Source organism: Pangasianodon hypophthalmus, chromosome 8 (genome assembly GCF_027358585.1).
Source record: "Pangasianodon hypophthalmus isolate fPanHyp1 chromosome 8, fPanHyp1.pri, whole genome shotgun sequence".
NCBI classification, from domain to species: domain Eukaryota; kingdom Metazoa; phylum Chordata; class Actinopteri; order Siluriformes; family Pangasiidae; genus Pangasianodon; species Pangasianodon hypophthalmus.
This window is the reverse complement of record NC_069717.1, coordinates 4,907,264-4,934,064: the sequence shown is the minus strand read 5'-3', so window position 1 is coordinate 4,934,064 and position 26,801 is coordinate 4,907,264. Positions and strand designations below refer to the sequence as shown.

Here is a 26,801-nt window from a genome sequence, read left to right as displayed (position 1 = left end):
GAATAAAAGATTTCAAGACATGCTGTAACAGGAAATACATGCTGTATTCAGCTTCAGGGTTGTAATAGTAACTCCTCATTGCTTATAGCCATATCACACAACCGTCGTGGCTGCTTTTCCTCTAACAGCATGCCCTTTCATGTTTTACTCCATACGCCTTACTCCTTTCAGATTTCGTACATAGGTTGTATGTTGACAGAGCCATTATGCTAATACTACACTATATTTCATTATAAATCTACTTTTCTTTAACTTAACAGGTGTTATCAGAGAGTATAGACTTGAAATATCAGATTAATGATAACAGCATTCTCCTCATGTGACCCAAATCCTTATCTATGAGTCACCGTCAAGAGAAAAAGGCTGAGTGAAAAGTCTTTAGGCAAACATTTCATCACGCACCTCCAGCAAAAACAACCTGTGTTCACTAGTTACCTGGAATGATGCCAGATCTCGCTAACCGCACAAATAGAATAGATTTTTATTGTCATTGTTTTGAACAACGAAAGACTGTTTAGCAGCTCACAAGGTTTTGGCATGACAGACAAATACAAATTTAAAAAAAAGAAAAATAGACAAGAAGAGAGGTATTCCAAAAGGTAATATATACAATGGTTAGGGCAAAATATTGTAGTGTACACTGGAGCAAATTAAACAAGAACAGCAGTGCAGAATACAGTATACATAGTGTTGTTGTATACTCTATGAATGTATATCAGGATATATGAATAATAAGCATAAGTGTAACAGTATAAGATTTGTTACACTTATAAAACATATGAGAGGTGTTTACACCTCTCTTATGAACCTACATAAGCCAATGCATCCATATATGAGATTTTGCGCTTAGCAAATAATAAATTTAGCATTAAAAGGATTTCAGTTTATATGTTTATATGAGATGCAAAAACCAAAGAATTGGCCTTGCTTTTCCAATACTTTCAGAGGAGATTCTACATTAGGAAATGTGTTTTAAACTTTTTCAAAAAAATCAGATGTTTTCTTTTACTGTTTAGTGAGCGATTAGCTTGTAGCTTTTTTCCCCTCACCATGGAATTAGATTATACTCCAGTCCTGGAGGGCCATAGCATTACAAAATTGAGCAGTCTCATTTGATTGAATTTATTAGCTAATTTGGTCTGTTAGAATAGGGAATTTGGTGTATCAGAAAAGGCAGACACAAATCTCTGTATCTCTGAGTCACTGTCACTGCAATTTCATCCTTTTAAAGCTAACAAAGATTCAAATGAGCATTAATGTGCGGCATGGCTTTAGTTAATCCTGTCATAATTTCAAGTTAAATGGCAAACAGTCTACCTGAAACATTTCTAATCCTGCTCATTTTGTTTGTCTCCCCTAACACACGCAGTCTAACCTCAGGAAATGCTTCTTAATTAGCTGTTGAGTTAAATCAGGCGTGTAAACAAGGAAAATATTAAAATGTACACTGCAGACGACCAGAATTGGGAATAGACCTTAACTAGAAGATGATGATGATAATGCCAAACTAAAGCCATGTGGTCACTGCTCTGATTTTCCTACACCACATTATTAGCCTGGGATATGATTTTCCTACTCACATATGTTTCTTTTGACTACCAAATTCATTCTGAGTGAAGGGACTTCGACGTCCATTATTAAAAGCTCAGCTCCAGTAACATGACTGACAGGAGTCAAAATATTGTTTTCCTGTATTTAATTTGTAACATTAATTCTAACTGCTCATAGTTTTGCTCCCTGATTTGATTATACTTCTTTACATAGACAACCTTGAAAAATGATAGCTTGACCCACTGGACATTTTTATAGCAAATGTCACAGTATCCTGTGCCGGCCTACTTATTAGACCTCTGTATACTCTGTTGGCGCTGTCCTGCGGCGAATGAAAGGTCAAGGCACCGAATGTTGTCCTAGTACTCAGGTTTCCATTCCTTTTAGCATGGAATGGGATGATTTGCTTTCGTTGCCTTCTGGCGCTTTGGATAGATGGGAAGTTATCTGACTTGGTTTGCCCCCTACAGTGGGCACAAAGGGCACAGAGAGCAAGCCGGTGGGAAAATAGCATGGAGAGCATCAATTCTCCCAAAACAATAAGTGATTCAACAGGGACCTGCCAGATAGAGAAAAGAGAGATGCTTGATAACGTGTACTGAGAATTGTCCGATTCGCTGAAATGTCTCTCCACAAATACTTGCTTTACCCCCAACGAGGAGTTCTAAGGTTACCACCGTGTGTTTGTACTGATTCACTTTGCCAAATTTGGTGCAGCTGTTTTTCAGGACACGTACATTCTGGACAGGCTTTTCAAAAGGTCTTGCCATCCCAAATGAAGTCTCCCATGTAGCCTCCTTAAAAGATTTTATTTCCATTTGTCCCTCTGCATGAACTCTTAAAGTTTCTCTGAATACTATAATAAAATAGACAGGGTTCTAAGTAGGCCCCCTATAGGCATCTACACTTTTAGAAAAAGAGGTTAAATGTTAAGAAAGCTTTTGGGTTCATGGTTTGATTTTATTTGGGTCCTTTGGTGTCCCTCTAAGGAAATCTGTAAAAGTTCTCCATAGTTCTATATAGTGTTCTCTATCAAAAAAGATACCAAACAGAACCCTTTAGGAAGCCATGCTTTAAAAAGGGTTAAATTTAGAACACAAAATTTAAAGAAGTTTTTTTTTTTGTTTGTTTCTCTGACATCTTTAAGTTTCTAGGTTAGACTCTAGATCAGAGAGTAACCGTATCAGACAGGGTTCTGAGTTGGTCCCTTTTAGGGATCTACACTTTTAAGGGGAAAAAAGGTTTACACTTTAAAAACCAGTAGAGGTTGTCAGGTTTGTACCCTTTGGGGAAACCCTTAAAGCAGGGGTATGCAAACTGATCCACAGAGGGCCAGTGTGGGTGCAGGTTTTCAGTGCAATCAAGCAGGAGCGTTAAAACTAGAACTCTCATAGCTTCAACGTAGAACCCTGCAACAGATTGTTTCCCTTTCACAAAAAGTACCAAATAAAACCTCTACTGAGAGCCCCTGAGCAACTTTTTTATAGAGTGTATCAATGCAAACAAAGCAAGGTAGAAATAACCTAAACACTGATCAGACTGTTCTGAGATCTGTGTGGGTGAGGTCTAATATTCTAATGAGCATACTAGATTGACAGCTTTCTGGCTAAGACTGCCAGGCTGCTTTGCCACTATGAGGAACAGAAAAAAGGGGCTTTTGTCATTTTTACAGATATGTATTAATGGTAGCTTTTTATTTATTTTTTTATTTTATTTATTGATTCACACATAGATATAGCGAGATACAGCTGCTGCTTTAAAATATTAAAATCCATTACATTACCTGGCCATAATCTTATATTCAGCAGGTATGTTCGTACCCTTATATACGCTATGGGGTCAGCACCGCTTCCTGCCCTCTGTAGGAGATCAAGCAGCCCAGGATGGATGTTAGGCCACATGCTGTTGGAGATGTTACTCTTCCATATAATCTGAAACCTAATATGTGCATCTAATTAATAAAAAGTACATTAGGGTCAGGAGAAGGGCCTGAAAATGCTGCCTTCTTCACCGCAAAGACATTAGAGTGCCTTGTCCAGCCAGCATCCTTATCATTACTTTGAAAACCAGACTTTATATCCGATATGCTTTAGTCATAAGTTTCATTACACATCAACCTGTCCCTATTCTGCGCTTACATAACACACCCATAAATCTCACAAACCTGCTGTTGAAAGTTCCATCTAGCTGCGAGGTCAGCTGTGAAATGCAGTCACCATCTCTCTACCCTTTAGCCTTGAGGAAGACTGTGTGCTCTTCATCCTGCGCATCAGTAAATTTACAATCTCTGCAGAGAAAACCATCTGACTGTCCCTAGATTAGCCGCATTTTGTTCAATACACACATACAGGGCTTACAGTCCACAACACACTAACTCCAGGCAGCTTGGAGCTTGTTTATTTTTATTTTTTATTTCTGTTTTGCAAACATGATAATGGATTATATTAATCTTTCCAGTACGTTGCTGTTGCTAGAGTAACAACTCGTTCACAGGAACTTGAATATGATAAACAGATTTTAAAAAAACATATTAGGAAATATACTGTATCGTTGATGTGAAATTTTCTGTGAGGAGATGTTTATATAGCATTTTTGGAAGGAGTCTCCAGTGTCAGCACTCTGTAACAGTCCGCAGTAAAGACGTAAGTTTACGTTTTCTGTTAACAATTGAGGCATTTCGGCTTTATGCTCCCTCCATAACCAGCTGCATTATGTATGTCTCATTAACTTGAAGGGAAAAGTGAGGGAACAGTGTTTTATAGCTGCTGTAGTATTTTATTACTATCTTATTTTATTACTATTTGATTCCTTACTTATGTAATGGCCAGTATCATGCTGTGTGATATTAGCATAAACAGTTTATCTGTAATTGTCAGTAATAGGCGTTAAGTCAACAGTTAAACTTCATCATGATTTGTCGTTTGCAGACAATAAAAACTCTTATGTAAGACTACTAATTTGCGATATTGTTTGTAGATACCGCTTTTTTCCTCATCATCAGTGATAAGATACGAAGCGACATGTTATTTAGGGAAAAGTTTACTCACATCAAGCTGAGAGATCAACACTTGTGTCACCTATTAACATGGTCAAAAGAGAGTTATTAAAAAAATTATTTACAGTACTAGCCTATATATAGTTAATAATAATATAGCTTAATTCTGCTTGAAAATTTAGTTGATTTAGTTGACTTCAGTGCAAATGGAAACTATCTTAGACATATTAAATACTGACTGGTAATATATAATAATTTTATCCAGATTTATGTTTCCAAATCCTGCTTATTGTTACAGCCCAGTGAGTTGCAGTGCTGATCAGATGGTCGTGGGTTCGAATCCCAGCACCACCAAACTGCCACTGCTGAGATTTGCCTTGAGCAAGGCCCTTACCCTCAACTGTTCCATTGTATAAATGAGAGGAATGTAAGTCAGCCTGGATAAGGGCGTCTGCCAAATGCTGTAAATGAGTAATATGTCCAGAGTACCTGAAATACACACTACCTTGTCAAACTTGTTTTCAATTTGATCCAGCACTACAAAAAATATGGGTTGCCAAAAAAATCCAAAATATGGACCTGCTGCATTTAAAGATAACGTACACTAGTTACACAGAGATGATTTTAGAGAAAACATTGCTGTGTCCTGTGCTATGGCCTAGCTATGTGTAGGACACTGTGAGCCACAGTGAGGTTAACTCAGGCACATTACCCCAAATGCCATCAGTTAGAATAGCATCTGTTAATCTTTTAATCCCTTTTCTGACTGGAGCTTGACTCAGGATGATTTAGGCATCAGGAAGGGAAGGGACTCAATTTTTGTAACCATTTATCTGTATACTACACTCTCAAACCTTAAAAAACTGTTAAAAACGTTTTCATTTTTAGCATGTGGGTCCAGTTAAACCCTGAAAACTTCCACGACTCAACAGCGGGTCCAGACTTAATTCCTCATGGATTAATAGAAATCTCTGTACTATTAGTGTCACTGTAGTTACTGAATCATTTATAGCCATTACTGAATAATATTTGAACTATAATATAAGCTTGAATTTTTTGAGGGCTTCAGGACAGCAAATTTTGTGTTACATTTTGTTTAAAGTAATTACACAATACGTATCTGGTATGTTTATTTGGCCTAAAGGGACACTGCATCCAAAATGTAAAATTCAACCATTGATACAGCTGTTGTAAACATAGTCGCACGTTCAGCGATGACACTTCAGGCACTGTAGTGAGAGATCCTGGTTTGAATACTGGGGAAACCTGCTCCTGATGACATATCTTGGATGTTTATACAAACTAATTCGTTTTACAAATACAACATTCAGGACGTTGTTCCACTGAAAGCCGAGGTGCTGCTCAAAGAGATGCTAAGCTGAACAAAGTCAGATCGCTAAATGCCCATTACGGGCAACTCTTCAGTTAGAACGTGATTGGTGTAGAGCTAATAGGTTTGTTAAAGAAATATAAATTAGGCATGTTAGTTAACTAGCAAGCTAACCCAGTTAAATTATTAGTTACCACACTGAATTTAGCTATCTGAGAAAAAATATTGGCTGGAAAGACAGAACAACTCAGAGCAGAATTATCCTTACAAAAGGATATCCCTATCCTTATCTTGTGAAAAAACAACCATCTTGTGTTTGCTTCTCCAGTTTGATAATACGCACAAAGTGACGTTTTAGAAAACAAATTCTCATTTGCATTTTAAAATCACTAAAGTTCTGCTCTGGGTTTTTTTCGGTGTTTTTCTTCCTGGAATGGCGCGTCACAGGGAGACGTCAGAGTCACGTGTCTCACTCAGAGGTCATGATCGATCGATCGCAGGAGGGATTCCCTATGCTTGAATTACGTATTAGTGTATTGCATTCTGGGTATTGTAGAGTTCAGGTGAAAACAGGAAAACAACATAAAATCATGAATTCTGCTAAAATATGGACAGTAAGCAAGACAGTCTCGTGCAACAGAATACTACGAACCATGACAAATAATATATTAAATTTTAGTTGTATGCCAGAATTTCCCTATAAATGTGCCTTAACAAGCTTTAAAAACCTAAATAAGTGAGTATCCTGGAATTATATAGAGCCTATCGAACTATTTTTACACAGAACCTGCTTTACTTAGTGTTAACTAGTGCTTGGCATATTGGTTGCTGGTATATTATTTGTTTCCATAATGAGATCATTGGTTTTTTTTGCCAGAATAGTGTACATATAATGTAGTTTTCTGATTTGCTATGAAACTATCAGGCATCTGTTATTAACTTTTGTAGCCTGCTTGATAACTAACAGTAGCTTTACATTTATTTACGTGCTGATTTTTACTTCCTTTATTCCTTTACTTCATTCCTTCAAAATGATTTCACACAATATACTGAGAGCGTACCTGTGACCAAGTGTTCATTTTAACTGTTGCTATTATTTTGGTTCAGTTACCCAGGAGTTACTGTCTTTATTTATCTACATGTTATTAAGGGCTATAAATTTCCTTACTGAGCAGATCAGGGACACACCTTTCTCAGGAATGCACTTTCCAGTGATCTTTGCCCCATATGCTATAGTTATATTTGTATGTGATACGTGCACAAAGGCACGCTTCTTTCAGTTGACACACCTTTCATGTGCACTAAACCACATGACTCTTGGGATCTTGTGCCAGCAACATGTTGACTTATCTCAATATAAAGACTAAAGACACTGATCTGAGGCTGCAAACTCCACCGCTTGTGGATGAGCGTAGTAGGGCATGCACATTAAATCGCATTGAAATTGTGCTTACATTTTGTCTTCCAGCAATATTTAGATTGCATCGACAGCAGTATTATTGATCTTACAGAAAAGTCCCATGTGGATGATCACAAGATTCACAAGGGATGTTGTAGACACAGTTCTCACATGTAGTGCATGTTTTTGGGTAAATGTATGTGTTTTTAGATTCACTGATGAAAACATGAATTTGAAAGAGTAGTTTTAAGAGTTACAAGGGCTAAATCACACTACAATGATGAAATCACTGTTTAGTTTATAGTGTGTGGTTGAAACTGTGCTGGAATTAATTAACTAAAAGCAGTTCCTGCTAAACTGTCTTTGAATAATCCGCTTGAATGATAATCCCACGAGAGATTTTTTCGATTCATTCTTTAGCCTCTAGACCGTCCAGAGAGGACCAGCTGTTGCGATCTGCAGCATGTATCCAAGCCAATAGATCACATATTTTGCCAAGGGACGAGTAATTACAAATCCCACCAGGACTCCCTGGACTGAACGTGTTGATTGAGTGCCAGTTTGCATGTGCTATAGGAGTGGGGATGGAGCCACAGTGGGTATTTATAGCCTCCTCTCGTCACCACAGTGCCTGCTGAGAATGGAGTCAGACTGCGTTTTCGCACCTGTTTCACAGCTTGTTCTCAGTCCTTGTGATTATCGGACCGGACACGGTTGATCTGGACTCGACGCTCTAGAAAAGCCTAAGCTGAGCACGGGCTCATCAGTTTTTTGGGTTTTTTCTTCTTTTTTTTGTGCTGATGCTATTTGTGTCATATATTACCTGAACGGCAGTTGCCACTTTAATTATAGACAAAGCTTAACGACACACAAGGAGTGCACCCTCCATGGGAAAGGTCACTCAGACGACACAGGTGACATCATGTAAAATTCATGGACTGCTTGTATCGCTCAGCGAGTCCCTCTCACTGAGGACACGATCATGTTCCTGCATACACTGCATGTCACAAAAAGCTATTAGCTAGTTCCTTAAAAATGCGAATATTATTTACAGATGGCTTCCTGCATGCGAGTTTGTCTCGTCTCCTTCTGTGTCATAAATGCATAAACGCTTAGCTTTAATGCCTTCGGTAAAATGACTGCGACAGAAGACGCCATTAGCAGCCAGATGGTCAGTGCTGTGGATCACCTTGGCGAGAGAGAGAGAGAGAGAGAGAGAGAGAACAGTTCACACACTTCTGTCCTCAATTTAGAATTTAGGGCTGAGAATCACTAGGGACCTTGTGAGTCGATTTAATTTTGATTCCAGATGCCGTGATCTTTACTGATTATTTATGCACCTGAACACATCGAGTTTTTAAAGTCTTGGACCTAAATTATGATTTTTTTTAGTCATTATTCATTTTCCATCCTTTTTTTTTTACACATTAAAAAGAGAATATTATATTTGCTACATTACATTTCAATTTTATTATTAATTCAATTAAAAAGTATATCATTTATTTTATTATGAACAAATTATAGTGTTTATTTTTCATGACAAATCTTTGGCCCTGTTGACATTTTTCAATAAAAAGAAACCCTTCAGCTTATTTAAAAGTGCACTGGTGCAGAATTGTTCATGAATCGATTATTTTTCCCCTCATTTTCGAATCCTGTCATTTTCCGAGCAGTCACGACGCAGCCTCCGCAGTGTGCAGACGTGTAAGTGAGAGAGAGAGAGAGAGAGAGAGAGAGACTCTGTGTGTGTGTCTTTTAGGTGTGTTAGCATAGGCCGGCAGTCACGTTTTCATACATCATCCACCGGCAGTTGTTTCATTGACAAGCTCTTTGTTTGGAAATCAGCCTCTCTCTCTCTCTCTCTCTCTCTCTCTCTGTCTGTCTCTCTCTCTCTCTCTCTCTCTCTCTCTCTCTGTCTCTCTTTGTGTGTGTGTGTGTCTCTCTCTCTCTCTGAGCCCACGGCTGCATATTTGCCTAGCTGCCTTTGCTCAGTGCAGCAGTCCTAACGTCACACACAGGGGTTCCCGACGTCACACTCTGTCATTATTATGACTGCGCAGCACGTTCACTGCTCTCAGCCTCCGTCTCGGCTGCTTATCAAAAGGGCTCTGTCCCAAACAAAAGCACTCGCTTTTCTGAAAGGCAAAGCCGCCTGCTCATTCACAACCTTCCCTGTTCTCGATAGTGCACATTATATTTGTTCCAGGCAGCCTTGATTCTGACTTTGTATTTAGCAAATATGCTGATGCTAATTCGCTGTAGTGCTCTGAGCACTGCACCAGCCATTTTGAAAAAGAAATGCATGTCTTTATGCAATAGGGAGCAATTTGCAGTTCTCATGAGTCTGCAGAGCCTGACTATGTTACACAAGGATTCCACTTGGCACAGTCCACTCTCTCTCTCTCTCTCTCTCTCTCTCTCTCTCTCTTGTTTTTTTCTCGTCTCAGCTCGTCTCAGCAAGACCTTCATTCAGTCCAGCTTATCATTTGTTCATCCGCTTCTATCACTGCAGCTGATTGGCCCATGACTGAAGCCCATCCCTTTTTCTCCCCATCTCATCCCTCTTTACCTCCCCTTGAATAAACAAATAAATAAATAAATAAATAAACAGGCTCAGCTTCAGCTGCTGCTGTCATTCTTGGCTGGAGGCGGTTTTTGCTGCTGCCTCGTCGCCTGGTTGTGATCTAGGAGACATTTAAGTTCCTGTTATCTTTTAAATTATATTGTTTCCCGACACTGGAGGCTCCTTCAGTAAATGTTAAATAAATGTCTCCGTACAAAAAGCATCCCCAGTTCAGTAATGTTTTTCTTTGTTAAATTACAACACGTTTTTAATCTGTTTGTTATACATCTTAGATTATGTGCCGCATCTGCCACACAAGTCCCTATGTAAGCTGTTACTATAGAAATGATAATGTATTAGAACCAGTGCATTAATATAAACATTGCAGCCAGAACTATTGTCCGAGATGCTGCTATAGGAAACTAATCAACACCTTCTGACCAATCAGATTCCAGCATTCAACAGTACAGTGGTATAATGTGATTTATTAAGAGTCTGTCAACTGAAATTATTCAAATCCTTCTATTTCTCTCTCTTTTTTCTCTCTTATCTGCACAGGAGTCTTTCTCATTCCCTACATGTTGTTTATATTCTTTGGTGGAATTCCTATCTTCTTCCTGGAAATTGCTCTGGGCCAGTTTATGAAGGCTGGAAGCATTGCTGTGTGGAACATCGCTCCACTCTTTAAAGGTAAGACCTCCATCTTAGCTTGCAGAACAAGGGGCCATCTCCTGAGATGATCAGAGGCCCAATTCTATCTGAACAGTTATCCAGTTTATGATTGAAAGTGATTGAAAACAAGATGATTTAAAGATGTTTGAAGTTATACATGATACTTAATATTTAACCTTTACATTTATATTTAATGTTGACCAGAGATCAGGTTCCCCTTTTAAGTCTTGTTTCTCTTGGTTTCTTGGTCTTTTTATATGTCACCCTCAAAAGCCATGCCTCTTTCATTAGAGCTAAAAACACAGGCCATGCCTCCTTCATCAGCCCTGAAAACACAGTCATGCCGCATACATTAGGATTAAAAACACAGGCAACACTTCCTTCATTAGAACTAAAAACACAGACAGTGCCTCCCTCATTAGTACTAAAAACACAGACCATGCCTCTTTCATTAGTACTAAAAACACAGACCATGCCTCTTTCATTAGTACTAAAAACACAGACCATGCCTCTTTCATTAGTACTAAAATCACAGGCCAGGCCACATACATTAGGATTAAAAACACAGGCAACACTTCCTTCATTATAACTAAAAACAAAGGTAACAGCTCCTTCATTAGTACTAAAACACAGACCACGTCGTATACATTAGGATTAAAAACACAGGCAACACCTCCTTCATTAGTCCTAAAAAAATACAGGCCATGCCTCCATTAGTACTAAAAACACAGGCTATGTTTCCTTCATTAGTGCTAAAAACAGAGGCCACATCTCCTTTATTAGTCCTAAAATCAAAGTCCACGCCTCCTTCATTAGGACTAAAAACACAGGCCACGCCTCCTTCATTAGTACTAAAATCAAAGTCCATGCCTCCTTCATTAGTGCTAAAAACACAGGCCACGTCTCCATTAGGATGGAAAATACAGGTCACGCCTTCCTCACTGGGAAAGACAGTCACAACACCACGACTCACACAAACCTGTAGTTGACTGGACATTAAAACCTATTTTTCCCAAGTACTTAATTTCTCCTTCTTGCGCTTTGTTAGCAAAGCTATCAGGATACATATTGTGTATTGCAAAAATATCTAGTATCATGATGTCATTTTTTTTTTTTTTTGCTGTATCACCCAGTCATACTAATATCTTTACAATACAGAGATGAGTGTCAGTTCAGTACAGTGTGACTTGCTATTTTGAATCATTGTGGCCATATTGTAAATGTCAAGACACATGCAGTCTGTCAAAACCTGATAGTAAAACGCCTCGCTGTTCTCTTTTTATACTGTGTGTCTTAGGACTCGGCTATGCTTCCACGGTTATAGTGTTCTTCTGCAACACCTACTACATCATGGTCCTGGCATGGGGTTTCTATTACCTCATTAAATCCTTCAACACCACACTGCCCTGGTCCACTTGCACAAACTACTGGAACACAGAGAGCTGCATCGAGACCTTCCGTCATGACGCCTGCAAGAACAGCACCAACAGCAACTACACCTTCATGAACAAGACCTGCGAGGAGTTAGAGAACGCCACCTCTCCTATCATTGAGTTTTGGGAGTAAGTTTATTCCTTTCAGTTTGTATTTTATGTCATGTTTGTAATGCATCAATGAAGATAGTCAGTGGTTTTATTTAAATGCACTGTGAGTCTTCCTCAGCCCCTTGCATGCTGCATCATGGCCTTGGGTGTATGTTGCAGACAAAATACATAAACTCATACATAAACTAACCAGACTGTGATTCAGCGTAATGGCGCTGCTAAATTCTAGAAAATACACCAAGTTTACGCAGCCGATTGATTATGGAGATGTTCCACCCTGACAAACTAGGACTCAGTTGTTAGCTCAATATCTCTATTTTCACAGGAAATAAACTCTTTTCCACTCAAATAACTGAAAAGTAATATACATGTGAAAGAGTGCTTGTGTGTTTCGGTTTGTCCCTCTGCATGAAAATGTCTATATAGAACCTAGTTTCCCTATCAGACAGGGTTCTAAGTACATCCCCTTGATGGAGCTACACTTCAGGGAGAAAAAAGAGATTAAATGTAGAACCTTTCATGGTTTTGTGGTTTGACCTTCTGAGAAAATCCATAAATGTTCTACATAGAACTCTACAAAAGAGAGTTTTCCTGTGAGAAAGGGTTCCATGGAGGTCCCCGTTAGGAAGCTACTCCTTAAAGGATACAGTTTAAAACCAGTAAGGATTCCTGGGTGGGAAAGCTACATTTAGGAAAGCTACACTTTCCAAAAAAAAAAAAAACAAAGAGGTTAAATCTAGAACTCTTATGAGTTCTGTGGTTTGTCCCTCTGAGTAAAGGTTCTATGAAGAACTCTACAACAGAGAGTTTTCCTGCCAGAGACAGTTCCAAGTAGGTCCCTTTTAGGAAGCTACACATTAAAAAGGGGATAAATTTAGAACCTTCAAATGTTTTTTTTAGATTTGTCCCTCTCAGCTAATCCTTTATAACTCAATACAGTTATCAGTTAGGATTCTGAGTAAATTCCCTTTAGAAAGCTATGATTAAAAAAAGGTTAAATCTAGAACCCTAAAACTCCTGTGTTAGAACCTACATCAGTTTCTCTTTCAAAACAGTTGCCAAGTAAAACCTCTACAGAGAGCAACATCCAGGTTTCATGATGTTGATGAGAATCAGTGTATTTCAGACACAAAGTTGGTCTCTGTACGTGTGAGCACGAAGCAGTGGTTGTTTTTAAAGGTGCAAGTGTTTGGCTTCTTAAAATAGCCAAAGACGAGTCACTGAACTGAAGACGAGTTTCTAAAATCAAGTTTCCTGGCAAATGTGTGAAAATGTTCCTCAAACAGAATAAACTAACAGCAAGAGCAACAGTGTAATAACACTTCTGTGTCTTCTGGATGGATGCCACCCAACGAGTTGGTTTAAAGAAAACGACTGCCTCCGTTTGTTTATGCCGTGATGATGAGTAGAAATTCCACAGCCAAATTAAGTAAGGGCAAATCAAATGAATCATGACAACTGCTTCCTTTTCCTGCAAAATGGATTTAGATGAACTAGATCAATTAGAAAGCTAACGTATGCAGTACTGTGGGTTCTAAGGAACCGGATATGAAAACTATTTTATGTTCTGTTCCAGAAGTGGGAAAAAAACACCCAGATACTGACACAAAGATATTTTTACTTGATTAAAACTTTGTGTGAAGGTTTTGGTAGGGCTAGGTAATATAACATCACAATACTCGTCACGATCACTGGTATCATAAGCACTTTTATAACCTGGACCGAAATCTAAACATGTAAAAATCTGAATGTTTTAAAATCTGAATGTTTAACTATCCCTCCTTTTCTATATTATATTTTATAGACATTAAAATCAAGTATCTTGAAATTTGTCAAATATGGCACTATTTTTTTTATTGGCTCCCTGCAGGTGAACATAAATATTGTAATGCATCAGTTTTTCCTCACCACTGTCGCCTCTGACTTACACATTAAGGATCTAAATCTTAAATCTACATTTCTGTACAGCGGCTGTCTGACATTCTCGGTTGTTAAAAGCGCTATACAAATAAAATTTATATGGAATTCAAGCCGCCCTGTGACGTAGCACGAGCTAAACTTGGAAAAGATGCAGTGGCTTCATGTGTCTGAGAGGAAGCATGTGTTAGCTCTTACACTCAGAAAAAAAGGCTACCATTCCTTGTCGCTGGGGTGGTACCATCAAGTGTACACATTTTGGATCTTTAATATGTATCTTTTACCTAGAAAGGTGGACACAGTACCTTTAAAGCATTGGGGTCCAATTATTTACCTTTGACCTTTAATTTCCAGGTGAAAGATACATATTGATGATATTAAAGATACATTTTTCTGAGAGTGCAGCAGCCGTGTTATAGGGGAATTGGGAACAGATGGTTTAAAAAAGTGTTTTGGCACTGATTTATGTCTTATATTTTCCCAGAAAGGGACTACACATGTGTGGACACTCCTTAACTTTTTATTTAGGATGTGTGAGTGTGTGAGTCTTGCATTGTTTCAGGCAGTGTTCTCCTTCCCTCACTCACTGCAGGAATAAGGTGCTGCGGATCTCCGAAGGCCTCGACAGTCCGGGCCAGATCAACTGGGAGATGACTCTGTGTCTGATGACTGTCTGGGTGTTGGTTTATTTCTGCGTATGGAAGGGAGTAAAGTCGACAGGAAAGGTACAGACCTCTATAAAGTCTGTCTCTCTCTCTCACACAGACACACACACAGACACACACACACACAGACACACACATGGCCTAGCAGGGCTGCTGATCCCTGCTGTAGTTATGACTCCAGGTAAAAGCCGAGCAGTCACGTGGAGACAGTGACAAGCTGATTAAAAGCAGCACTCACTGTGTCCTGCTCTCTCTTTCTCTCTTGAGCTCTCTCGCTTTCTTTTCTTTTCTTTGTCTATTTGCATTGTGCTGCAGGCACAGATCTGCATCTCAGACGATTCTGAACATATGACGTGAAAATCCTTCAACAGAAATGCAGAATAATGATCAAACCTCACTGAAACCATTATTTTTCCCACTCCACGGTATTACATTTAATAACGCACAGAATAAACGCGTTAATAAATCGTATAGCCTTTCACACACATCCCCAAACCAGAGCTCAATGTGACTTTCTCCTTTAGCCTTGATTTGCATAGCCCCTCCCACTGCTGGTTCTCCACATCATCACACTAGTGAGGCAGAGAGGTCGTTATGGCAACGTCTGCCAAAGGGGGAGTGGTTTTGCTCATATCAAGGCGTCCTGTCAGAGATCTGCAGCGTGGTTGGTCGGTTAGGGGAAGATTTTCTGCAGTGGGACGTGACCAGTCTCTCGTGCGCCTGGCCACAAGCCAGCATCTCTCTTCTGAGTGTGGGGGGTGAGATCACATGAATCCTCACCGTCAGAATGACTGGAGTTTATTTCTGGTGTCTCATGCAGCCACGCTCCCTCCCCCCCACGCATTTTACAACCACTTGCTTATGTTTCACATACCACCAGCTTAAAATCAGCCTCAACAAAGAAAACAGACAGAAAAAATTTCCAGTTAAGGAATGGAAATTGCCATTTAAAATCTTTCTAAAATAGGTGCCAACCTCCTTTTTTCTCCAATTTGTCATTTTAAATGAAGTAGTCTGAGCTCACAGAGCTCACTGGGCCTGTATTCCCATGCCATAAGCTAGTGTCCCAGTGAGCTAATTGGCTTTTTCCAGAATCTGATTAAATAATATGAGGGGCTGAACAAAGCAGCAGATTAGCCTACATCTCACAGATCAGGCGGGACAGTAAGTAGGGTTTATTTACTGTTTACCAAAGTTCTGAGGAGTATTTTTCATTCTTGTCACCCTGAAAGTATACTATATGGCCAAAAGTATGTGGACACCTGACCTTCACACCCATATGTGTTTCTTCCTCAAATGGCTGCCACAAAGTTGGAAGCACACAGTTGTATAGAATATCTTTGTATGCTGTAGCATTACAGTTTCCCTTCATGACAATGCCCCTGTGCACAAAGCAAGCTCCATGAAAACATGGTGTGTGAAGGTTGGAGTGGAAGAACTCGAGTGTCCTGCACAGAGCCCTAACCTCAAACCCACTGAACTCCTTTGGGATGAACTGGAACTCCGACTGCACCCCAGACCTCCTCACCCAACATCAGTGCCTGATCTCACTAATGCTCTTGTGGATGAATGAACACAAATCCCCACAGCCTCGCTCCAAAATCTAGTTGGAAAGCCTTCCCAGAAGAGTGGAGCTTATTATAACAGCAAAGTGGGACTAACTCTGGAATGGGAATGGGTGTGATGATCAGGTGTCCACAAACCTTTGGAAATATATTGTAAGAGGCATTATTTAGTTTTTGTGTATTTTGTGTCTTTTGTCATTAACTCAAACCCCAGTGTTGAGGCCTATGGTACTGCAGTGAACAAGAGTTATAATGCAGTAATGATTCCTAGGAATCCATTAACACAATGGGATGGGGCCATGAACAAAAGCTTCCCGCTTCCTGTCCAAATCTATTTACCCGCAGTTACAGGTCAGACATAGAGCAACCCAAATGAAGCCAACCTTATTCAAAGTAGAGAGGATGAGAATAAACTTTGTGAGGCGACATTAAAATGCGTGAAAGGGGAGAAAATTGCATTTAAAGATCCTGAGCATTTAGAACTTCAAATATGTTTAATAATAATAATACATATTTTTTATAAAAAATGGGAAAGTAACTTTTAAGAATCATAGAAATTGCTACATTCACATCATAGACTGTTTTAAGAGCCTGTTGTCTATTTTAAGAGCCTGTTGTCTGTTGTCATCGCTATGTGGTCTCAAGTAAGAATTATCTTAATGTCATTTAATATTACACCAACTTGACAAACGTTTATTTAAAATAAACTGACTCTTTATTTCCCCAACTTGCTGTTTGCTAGAATTCAGAGGAGCGACATCCGATGGGTTTTCCCAGACCGACAAATTCAAAGAAAATTAGGATTGGTCCTAATTGTGCATTTGAGCTGCTGTAATCAAAGTGTTTAATATGTAAAGCCTAGTTAAAGATGGTGGATTTTTATGCGGATCTCTGGTTGTGTAAGAACTGTAAAATCAAGCTATATCAGTGATAACTGTGGGTGAATAACTAAAAACGAATCTGAAACAGTAAAGCCTTCTTTTCCTTGCTTATGAACGACATCATTTTCACCTTCTGATACAAATACTGTATTTTCTGTTCAGTCTTTATTTGATTTTTTTTGTTCTGGTGAGCCTTTTTGAAGTTCTCTGTCTGATAGAAGAGACACATAATCACATCTCTGTTGATTCATTGTTCCACCTCTACACCAAGTGTCAGAATTCATTAGAAGGCAGCACGGCTCAAAGCCAGTCTCTGTACTATGATCACATGAAAAAGCAAGAACACAGGGCCGATATTACACAGGGACTTATTCACAGAAGGTGAGAGGGGACCTGGTGGGTTCAGTGTGTGAAGTGTCTGTCCTGAATAGCGTCCCTGTCTCCGGGCTACATTGTGCCATTATAGTTGAGTTCATCATCCCCGAGGGTCACTGAGAAATGCTCAACCCAGCCTGATCTTTCCGTGTCCAAGGACAGACACAGGGTGTGTGAATCATTTCACCATGGCCATGTGACGCCACATACCGAGATGTGTATTTGGAGCGAGAGCAGGAGGCAGTGAGGGGGCCGTTGCCTGGTGAGTTCATAAACAGAGTCGCCACAGCAGAACGTATTAGAGGAAGAAAAAAGAAAACATCATTCAGAATTTTGCCTGATGCATTGTATTGAAGGAATACAAGGCTCCTCCTCTATACTTTGTCTCAAAAGATGTTATGTCCTCGCGATGTGTGAGTGACCCGGTCATTACAGAAAAAGTAAAACGAACATGGATGTTTCACGGCCAAAGTATACCAATTCAACAGTATTGCCAGCTCTTTTCAGGGTAAATTCGTTGTCAGAAAGTCCCTAGAAGTCACCAGATGATGTCAGAAACTAATTTGCATATCAACACATCTTACATGAAGCAGGAAGATTTTCTAAAGACACTTTAGTATAGAATAGCATAAATTATAACTTATATCTTAAAGAAAGAAGTTCTTAGTCATAGCACCACAAACTAACTATTTACAAAATGGAGTCAAACCAACTATTTACTCACAAAATACTACAATCTTCTACAAAGAATGCAGACAAAATGAAGCAGTAGTGAGTGGTTGAGAAATAGACATGAAGGAAATGGTTACAGATAAAATAACTCACTTATTATACAGTATATAGTAAATATAGTATACATAGTAAATATCGTCAGAAGGTTTAAAACGAAGAAGAAAAGAATTACGCGGGTGGGACAAATGATGATCAGTGATTGGTCATTGGGAACACAGGCTCATACAAGGTGGTGAGTCGACTGAACCTGCTCTCAACTTGTATAATCAGCAGCTGGGAACTGGCAGTCGCTAATGTCTGCTCAGGAAGTCTCTAGATTTGTCACTTTTTAAATAATAGAGTCACTAAAGGGGTCTTAAAGGTCGCCACATCTAGCAACAAAGTCACTAAGCTGACAATACTGCTTATTAAATGCATTGCTAGCATATATTCATCTACAAAATTGCAGATAGTGATCTATATTTCTGAATTGCTATGTCTAGCCATAAGCCAAAGATTGCCATTGGCTTTTCATGAATGACTGGCCGGCGGATCAGAAACTGGAGTTTCTAAAACAGGTTCCATGTTGTTGTTATTGCTGTTCTTTTGGCTGCTCCCTTTGGGGGTCACCACAGTGGATCATTGGTCCGCATGTTTGATTTGGCACAAGTTTTACGCCGCATGCCCTAACTCACACAACCTCCCATTTTATCCGGGTTTGCTACCGGCACTGAGAGTACACTCCCAGTGGCTGAGTTGGTTCCCTACCCGGGAAACATACCCAGGCCGTGGTGCATAGTGAGGGCGCAGGATCCTTAGCCACTAGACCACCATGGACCCTAAAACATGTTCCATGTACTTGAAAAAAAAAGGACTAATATTCAGCATATCCCCTGCTTATAATATTCATAACTGTCACTTATGTGTGTTGCAGATTGTGTATTTCACTGCCATGTTCCCCTATGTTGTCCTGGTCATTCTCTTGGTGAGAGGTGTGACCCTTCCTGGGGCCTACGATGGTATCATGTACTATCTCAAGCCTGACTGGTCAAAGCTTAATGAAGCACAGGTGAGCACAGAAGGAATGGGTCTGTAAAAAATCTGCTTAGAAAGTCACTAATTTATCAAATCTAATCTATGCAATTTTTCAGTTTTTCCCAAATGTAGTCACTGCTATCCTGAAAAGATTTCTGAGAGGACTAAATGTTCATCTTCACTGCAAGAGCTTAGATACCCTGACAGAATTACTAATAGGATCTTTAAGTATTTATAAATGTTCATAATCTTCCCAGCTGTAGCTAGTCAGCTAGATAGCATGAGCTAACCTGACAGGATTACTAAGAGGATCAATGTGTTTATAAATGGTCATAGTCCTCACTGCTAATGATATGCATGTAGATAACAGTAGCTAACCTGACAGGATTACTAAGAGGATCAATGTGTTTATAAATGGTCATAGTCCTCACTGCTAATGATATGCATGTAGATAACAGTAGCTAACCTGACAGGATTACTAAGAGGATCAATGTGTTTATAAATGGTCATAGTCCTCACTGCTAATGATATGCATGTAGATAACAGTAGCTAACCTGACAGGATTACTAAGAGGATCAATGTGTTTATAAATGGTCATAGTCCTCACTGCTAATGATATTCATGTAGATAACAGTAGCTAACCTGACAGGATTACTAAGAGGATCAATGTGTTTATAAATGGTCATAGTCCTCACTGCTAATGATATTCATGTAGATAACAGTAGCTAACCTGACAGGATTACTAAGAGGATCAATAAGTGTTTATAAATGGTCATAGTCCTCACTGCTAATGAGATTCATGTAGATAACAGTAGCTAACCTGACAGGATTACTAAGAGGATCAATAAGTGTTTATAAATGGTCATAGTCCTCACTGCTAATGAGATTCATGTAGATAACAGTAGCTAACCTGACAGGATTACTAAGAGGATCTTTAAGTGTTTATAAATGTTCATAATCTTCACTGTACATAATCTATCTATATAACAAGCTAACCTGACAGGATTACTAATGATCATTAACAATGTTCGTAATTTTCACTGCTAAAGCTAGCTAGCCAGATAACATGAGCTAACCTGACAGGATTACTAAGAGGATCTTTAAGTATTTTATAAATGGCTGCTAATGCTAGCCAGCTAACAGCTGACAGGATATTTCAGAAAACAATGAGTAATGGAAGTCTGCGCCTACTCAGCAATGTTTGAAGGGAAATAGTGTTCATTTCTTAGTTTTGTTTTTTTTTTAAGTATGCCTTTAAATCAATTTCTAGGGTTACTCTAATTACCCTCAAAGAATAATACGCCTTAAAATGAACACTGCTTCCATATGAAGAGTGTGTTATTTGTAAAGCTGGGAATGTTCCAAGACCTAAACTGCGCCCCATTTAGCTTTCAGGTCTGTTGTGATTGGATTGATTTCAGTAAACTGAAATCTGGTAGGATTTTTACCATTGCTCTCATTAATTCTCATTACTTCTTCTCTTTCTCTCTCTCGTTCTCCCTCATTCTGTCCATCATTCAGGTCTGGATCGATGCCGGCACTCAAGTGTTCTTTTCTTACGCCATCGGACTCGGAGCCCTGACTGCTCTTGGCAGTTATAACCGATTCAACAACAACTGCTACCGGTAAATTTCCTCTTTTATTAGGACACTGCATTTTTTTCTCTTTCTATTTTTGTTGGGTCTGTGGCTGCCCAGTCTCTACTTATTTACTGCATGACTCCATTATCAGAATTTGGGTTTTAACAAACTACAAGCTTTAACAAACTGAAGGACTGTCAAGTAATGGTCATGAAGGTTAAAAAAATAGACATAATTTCGGAGAAGCTCAGTAAGTGTCACTCAATCACTCAATCACTTATTGCATATTAAACTGTTGCCTAAATTACTTCTAAATGTCATCATTTTAGACCTTAAAAATAGTGTAGACTAATTAATTGTGTAATATGTTCTTTTATAATGCCCAAGAAACTACTAATAATGGCGCATCTTGACCCCTTTGCTTTCATTATAAAAGTGACAAGATACATGTATTATGAGTAAAATTGGAAACACCACCTTGGCCTCTTGCCAAAATCATAATATTAGCCAACTGAGCCAGTCGGCTAGTTAACTGCTAGTTAATGTCACATTTGCCACAGGTAGACACAAGTGAGATTTCAGTATCTGGGTCTCAGATAACATTTTCATTTTCTCAACAATTTATACATGCCATTACAGCCAGTTTTTTAATGACTAGCATTAGGTAAATTAGCTATCTCACACATTAACTGCTAACAAACTAGCTCACATTTATCACAGGTAGACATGATTAAGTCTGGATTTATATTTTCATTGATTTATTTAACAGTAGCCAAAAAAACTATAATAACCAACATTTTTTCAGTATGACATTTGCGAAGTCAGCTAGCTAGCCTCGCATGCAGATTACATGGCTAACCTTTCAGATACAGTGTCATCCTGTGGTAATTTGCAAATTAGACAGGATTGAATCAACTTATTAATGAAATCGCAAATAATCAGAAACATCCATCCAAAAGGACGTAAATAATTAGAAATCATGTTTTTTGACTTTTGTTTGTCCCGTCGTCCTCAGGGATACGTTCGTGTTGGCACTGATAAACAGCGGCACCAGTTTCTTCGCTGGTTTTGTGGTTTTCTCCATTCTGGGCTTCATGGCTGCTGAGCAGGGTGTGGACATCTCAAAAGTGGCAGAGTCAGGTAAGACTCCAGCAACTGTTAGTGTTTTCAACGCATGCTTTTTAAGTGTGTATAGGCTTTACTCTGGAGTTTCTGGCTGCACTGTACAGTTTAATCCTGATCTGAATTAAGAATGAAACTGTTTAGAAGAATTTACTGGAATTGAGAACTGTTCGTGTATTGTATCAGGGAAAAGTTTATGGTAGTGTCCCTTCTGATGCATATGTGTAAAATTGTTAACTCATTTAGCTGAAGGAAAATCTGAGGCTGTGATTATTTGCACTGTGTTACCTATAAAAGTTATTTTCACCCTTCAGAAGGATAAAGTCAACTCTCTGGACATAGAAATATCTGAGTAATGATTTATAAGACCTGAGGTTGATAATGATATTCTTCGTGACACATTTACAGTTAAATATGTGATTATTCTTTAATTTTATTCAGAAAGTTCATTGTATTTGTGTGTAATGTGTTAAATGATTGACAGAATTATTGTACTGAGAGATCTGTGTACGTGTGTGTGTCTGAGTCTGTGCCTACGTGTGTTAATAAGTGAATGTGGATGAATCTGACTGAATCTGAGTTGTTTTAACCTATTTGAAAATGGAATATATTGCAAATCCAAAAATTTATTGAAATAATTGACCATTTTTGGGAAGATTTCACTTTCTAATACGTCAGTGGTGCGTGATATGGAATTTTATCATTTTGTTTTTTGAATGTATTATGTGTGTTTGTGTCTGAAAGTGACATTAGAAGTTTTCTGTGTGAATATATGAGAGAATCTAAATGTGTAAGGTGAATATGAAATTGTGTGTGTGTGTGTATGTGTGTGTGTGTATGTGTGTGTGTGTGTGTATGTGTGTGTTTGTGCTGTCTCATATGCGTAAGTGGAACTTTGTTTGTCTTTATGCAGTCAGGTCAGAGTATTTAGGAAATCCTGCACTCTGCACACATCCTAAACTGCATCCTGATTATAACCAGGAGTGTGTATTCGTCATCCATTTTAGGTGCCAGTATTCAGATACTCGTATGTATGCCCTTTATCCACATAACTTCAGTGAGAAAATAAAAATAGAAAAGCCACGTCTGGCAATGTTTGAATGCAGAGAACAGCACTGTCATGGTGTGCAAGTTAACGTGCATCTGGACTGAAAAAATGTCTCGTGGGCGGGTGGTTTTTATTCTCATGGGTAGGAGAGGACCATCAGATCCAAAACTCGTGGGACAAAAGAGCGATAACATCCTGTACTCCATTAAATGTATATAACTCTATTAAATGTCGTAAACTACAATGGACAATCAGGTTTGCAGAATTAAGCCTATTTTACACCAGAAGCATTTTTTTTCTCTTATAAACAAAGTTATAGCTGCTATAATCTAAGTGTTAACAGGAACTAACTTTTTCGAACTGATAAAAAAGTATAATGTCTTTCTTTAGTTGATAAAATTTTGGAATTGCTGCAGTATATGAGAGGAACGAAACACTTTGGGATGTGCCGTTTTTGGAAATTATTCAGCTTTGCAGTGGCAGTGCATCACACCACCATGTCACTGATTATTTTCCTACAACAGCTCACCCCCTTGTGTCCCTTACATAAACTAATTACAAAATGTAGGCTTTGGTGGAAGTGATCTTAAAATGTTCACTCACAATAGTAGAGTATAGTATAGAAATATGAAACCCTGCAATACATCCTATCATATATAATCTAGCTTTAGCAGGCTGTGTGCATGCTTAGGCATATTTACATTTTAGATGAAAAAATAAAATACCTGAGACACATATGACCTTCCATTTGCAAGGAGACTGTTTGAGGAGATCAACTCTGTTGGTTATGAACAAAAATACTGATATACAGTATAGCAATAGCAATAACGATTTGCCAAGTATTGCAATTGTCTTGCGTATCTCACCTTATTGCATTTTATTATTTCCGATTTTGTACTAAGTGAGTTTAATTTGTTTTAGGTCCTGTTTCATCATGATAATACTATATGATTACTCTATGAAATGATAGGAATTCACACCCCATGAATCTTTTACTTTGCTCTTTCAGTGCATGAAACACTTTAAGTGATAACAGGTTCCAAAGCCTCCATCTCGTCATTCATCAGAACAGACTAGAATAGCATTATAACATGTGGGAAAAGTAAAACCAGATGTTCACACCGAGTCCACGCTGGCACAGGATGGCACACGTGGTAACCTTTAAGCTCTACAGTGGATAAGAAGCTTTAGCTGAAGAGACTGAATCATACTGAGTTTTAGCGAGAAAGTCACTGATGCATTCATCTACATGGAAATGCCTCTTATCTGGCCCTTGATCACCAGTCTAGCAATTTTTTGCTAATCAAATCAGATGTGGCATGAGCTGATTTTAATTTGCCAATCAAATTGACTTGAACCAACGACATTAGAAACTGTCGTCTATTATCAATATATACTATTTTGCAGTAGATCCAGATCTTTTACGTACACATTCTGGGAAAAAAGATACAGTATGTGCAAAGTCAGAGAGCACCATTTGTTTTCAATCTAATGGCTTTTCTGTACTCACTGTGGATTATCTGATGGCAAAAGATTATGATGGGAAAATGTACAGTACATTAATTCCATTTTCAGTTAAACAGCCATTTATGCAGGTCAGTATTAAAGTTCAGTATTGCAAATAAAATATTTACAGATTTACAGTTTTTTCTGTTGAAGAACTTTGTGTGTGGTTTATGAACAATAACAGTAATGAACAATAATGATTGGAAAATGTACTTAGCAAAAAATCACACAGGTAATGATTATGATAATGATGCATTTTCCTGTCACTATTGTTTGCCACCAAATAATTACTGAATAAGTACTGAATGGCCATTTGACTGAAAGCAAAAACTGAAAGACTGAAAAAAAAGTGATCCCTGACTTTTTCATAGTGCTTAGATGTTGTGTGATTCTGCTCTGTGCTTAGATTGTACTCTGCCTCATGAGCTTTGGATAAAAGTGTTTGGAGAACGATTCAAATATAACTCCCTTATATTCCTGTTAGATCTTGAGCAAACATTTGGTGTGTTTCGGCGCTTTCAGTCCATCCTCCCTGCATGGTGTAAGAGCACTGAGTGTTCCAGATCGAGGTTCACGTCGCAGAGTGTTGAACAGTTCACGTGAATTTGTTGCGTCTAAGCAAAGGACAGCATGTTCTACATTCAATGCAGAGAGAGACAGAAAGATAGAGGAGGTTGTCTTGGTGTACGTGTCTGCTTGTACATGCCTACCGCTGCATGAAATCCAAGTCAATGTCATAGAATTGCCATTATTCGGCATTTCTTTGACATTGACTTGGATTTCATGAAGCTTTTGTCTGATTGGCTAAATGCAACACCAGAGCTCAGCTTTGAAATGAATAGCATGTATTGTGGCAAAGTAGCAAGTAAACACATACCATTAGAGAATAAGGGGATTAATATCCGAGTAAGCTTCATTTTTAAAGCACATTTAAAACAAGTCAAGTTGACCATAGTGCTGTACATCGATTAAAATGGTACAAGAAATAAAATAGCATAAACGACAAATAACACATAAAACAGTCAGACAAACAAATAGCCCCCCAAAAATGTACGTATCTATCTATCGACCTTGATCGAATGCCAGCATGCACAGGTTTGAAGATGAAATTTCGATTCCAAAATGGAGGCGTCTTGTCTGATAGCTGGGGGTAAGCCTTCGAGTCGAGGAGCATTTTGAATTTTAACCATGACGTTTTTCGGAGGAAGACCTCACAAAATGATCTTTCCACAATTGAAGGTAATAGTAAAAAAACTACTGATGGGCCAAAACGTTAAGAGATTTGAGGGATGTATCATTTGACACGTTATAATGTCACCATCATTCTAATGTTAGTCTCAGTGACACCCTGTGGAAAGCTGTGTGCTGTTGCAGTGCATTGTTATAACCAGACTGATTTTAGTGCATTATTTTGATTATTTATTCAGTGTGAGTGTATGTGTGTGCGTGTGTGTGTGTGTGTGTGTGTGTGTGTGTGTGTGTGTGTGAGACAGAGAACGTGTGGTGAGTTTGTGAAGCACTTCTGGGTGTGTGTGTAAGACCTTGTCTGTCCTTGTGGTGACTAACCTGAGTGTGACTGCAAGTCCTATATTAACATCCTGTGGAGCTGTTCTGTGTGAATGTGCTCGAGAGAGGAAAAATGTCATCATTGTGTAGACCTAAACGCATCCTACCTAAACGACAGGAGCTTTTTTTTTATTATTTTTCAAACAGACTTCTTCCAGATCTTTCCATTATACCTTTGATTCTTTAACCAAGTTATCCTTGATTGTCTTCAGGCCCGTTCTCTTTCTTGTTATTCATATCTATTCATTTTATATTATCTATATTTTGGCTTTAAGTATTAATTTAAGGATTATTTAACCAGGAGCTTTGCCTCTTGAGATGTGCACATCTCGATTTCAAGAGGGGTCCTGGAGCTGACTGCCGATGCAGGTAAACCTCTGATATCTAATGTCAGCATTTACACCTATTAATGTGTTAGGCCTAGCTACTGCTGTGGGGTGCACATTGGCCTAGCACAGCCAGCCACAGCCTTGGCATTAGCTTTAGCGTTAGAATAGCTTAGCCTAGCATAGCTAAATGCCAGCAGTAGAGCTGTCCTCTGATATAGGTCGTGGAAATCCAAACAAGAACACAAGTAGATAAAATTCCCAATGTAAGCATGCTAACTACTGTGTACTGGCAAGCTAGTCTAACCTCTCTAAACCCAAACACCATTTAAATAACAACACCTTAATGATATCTATTGCTAACCACTGAGCGAAACCCAGAAAGGAGGCATGTTGAGTTTCGATGTAAATAATGGTGATGTTTAATATTTTTAGGCTATAAATTTGTTC

The 26,801-nt window shown here is 38.7% G+C and overlaps 1 protein-coding gene across 3 annotated transcripts in view; it reads left to right on the top strand.

Moving 5' to 3' along the window:
- slc6a8 (solute carrier family 6 member 8) overlaps positions 1-26,801 on the top strand; it is a 44,039-nt gene that overhangs the window by 3,728 nt on the left and 13,510 nt on the right. For 2 of the 3 annotated variants that reach the window (XM_026928167.3, XM_026928168.3), the window contains exons 2-7: positions 10,397-10,528; positions 11,808-12,072; positions 14,564-14,696; positions 19,103-19,237; positions 20,725-20,828; positions 21,799-21,923. In XM_026928167.3, the coding sequence (XP_026783968.2) occupies positions 10,397-10,528; positions 11,808-12,072; positions 14,564-14,696; positions 19,103-19,237; positions 20,725-20,828; positions 21,799-21,923 (894 nt within the window). Of the gene's footprint in view, positions 1-4,844; positions 4,974-10,396; positions 10,529-11,807; positions 12,073-14,563; positions 14,697-19,102; positions 19,238-20,724; positions 20,829-21,798; positions 21,924-26,801 lie in introns of all 3 variants that reach the window. The other variant, XM_053235918.1, reaches the window with a different exon arrangement.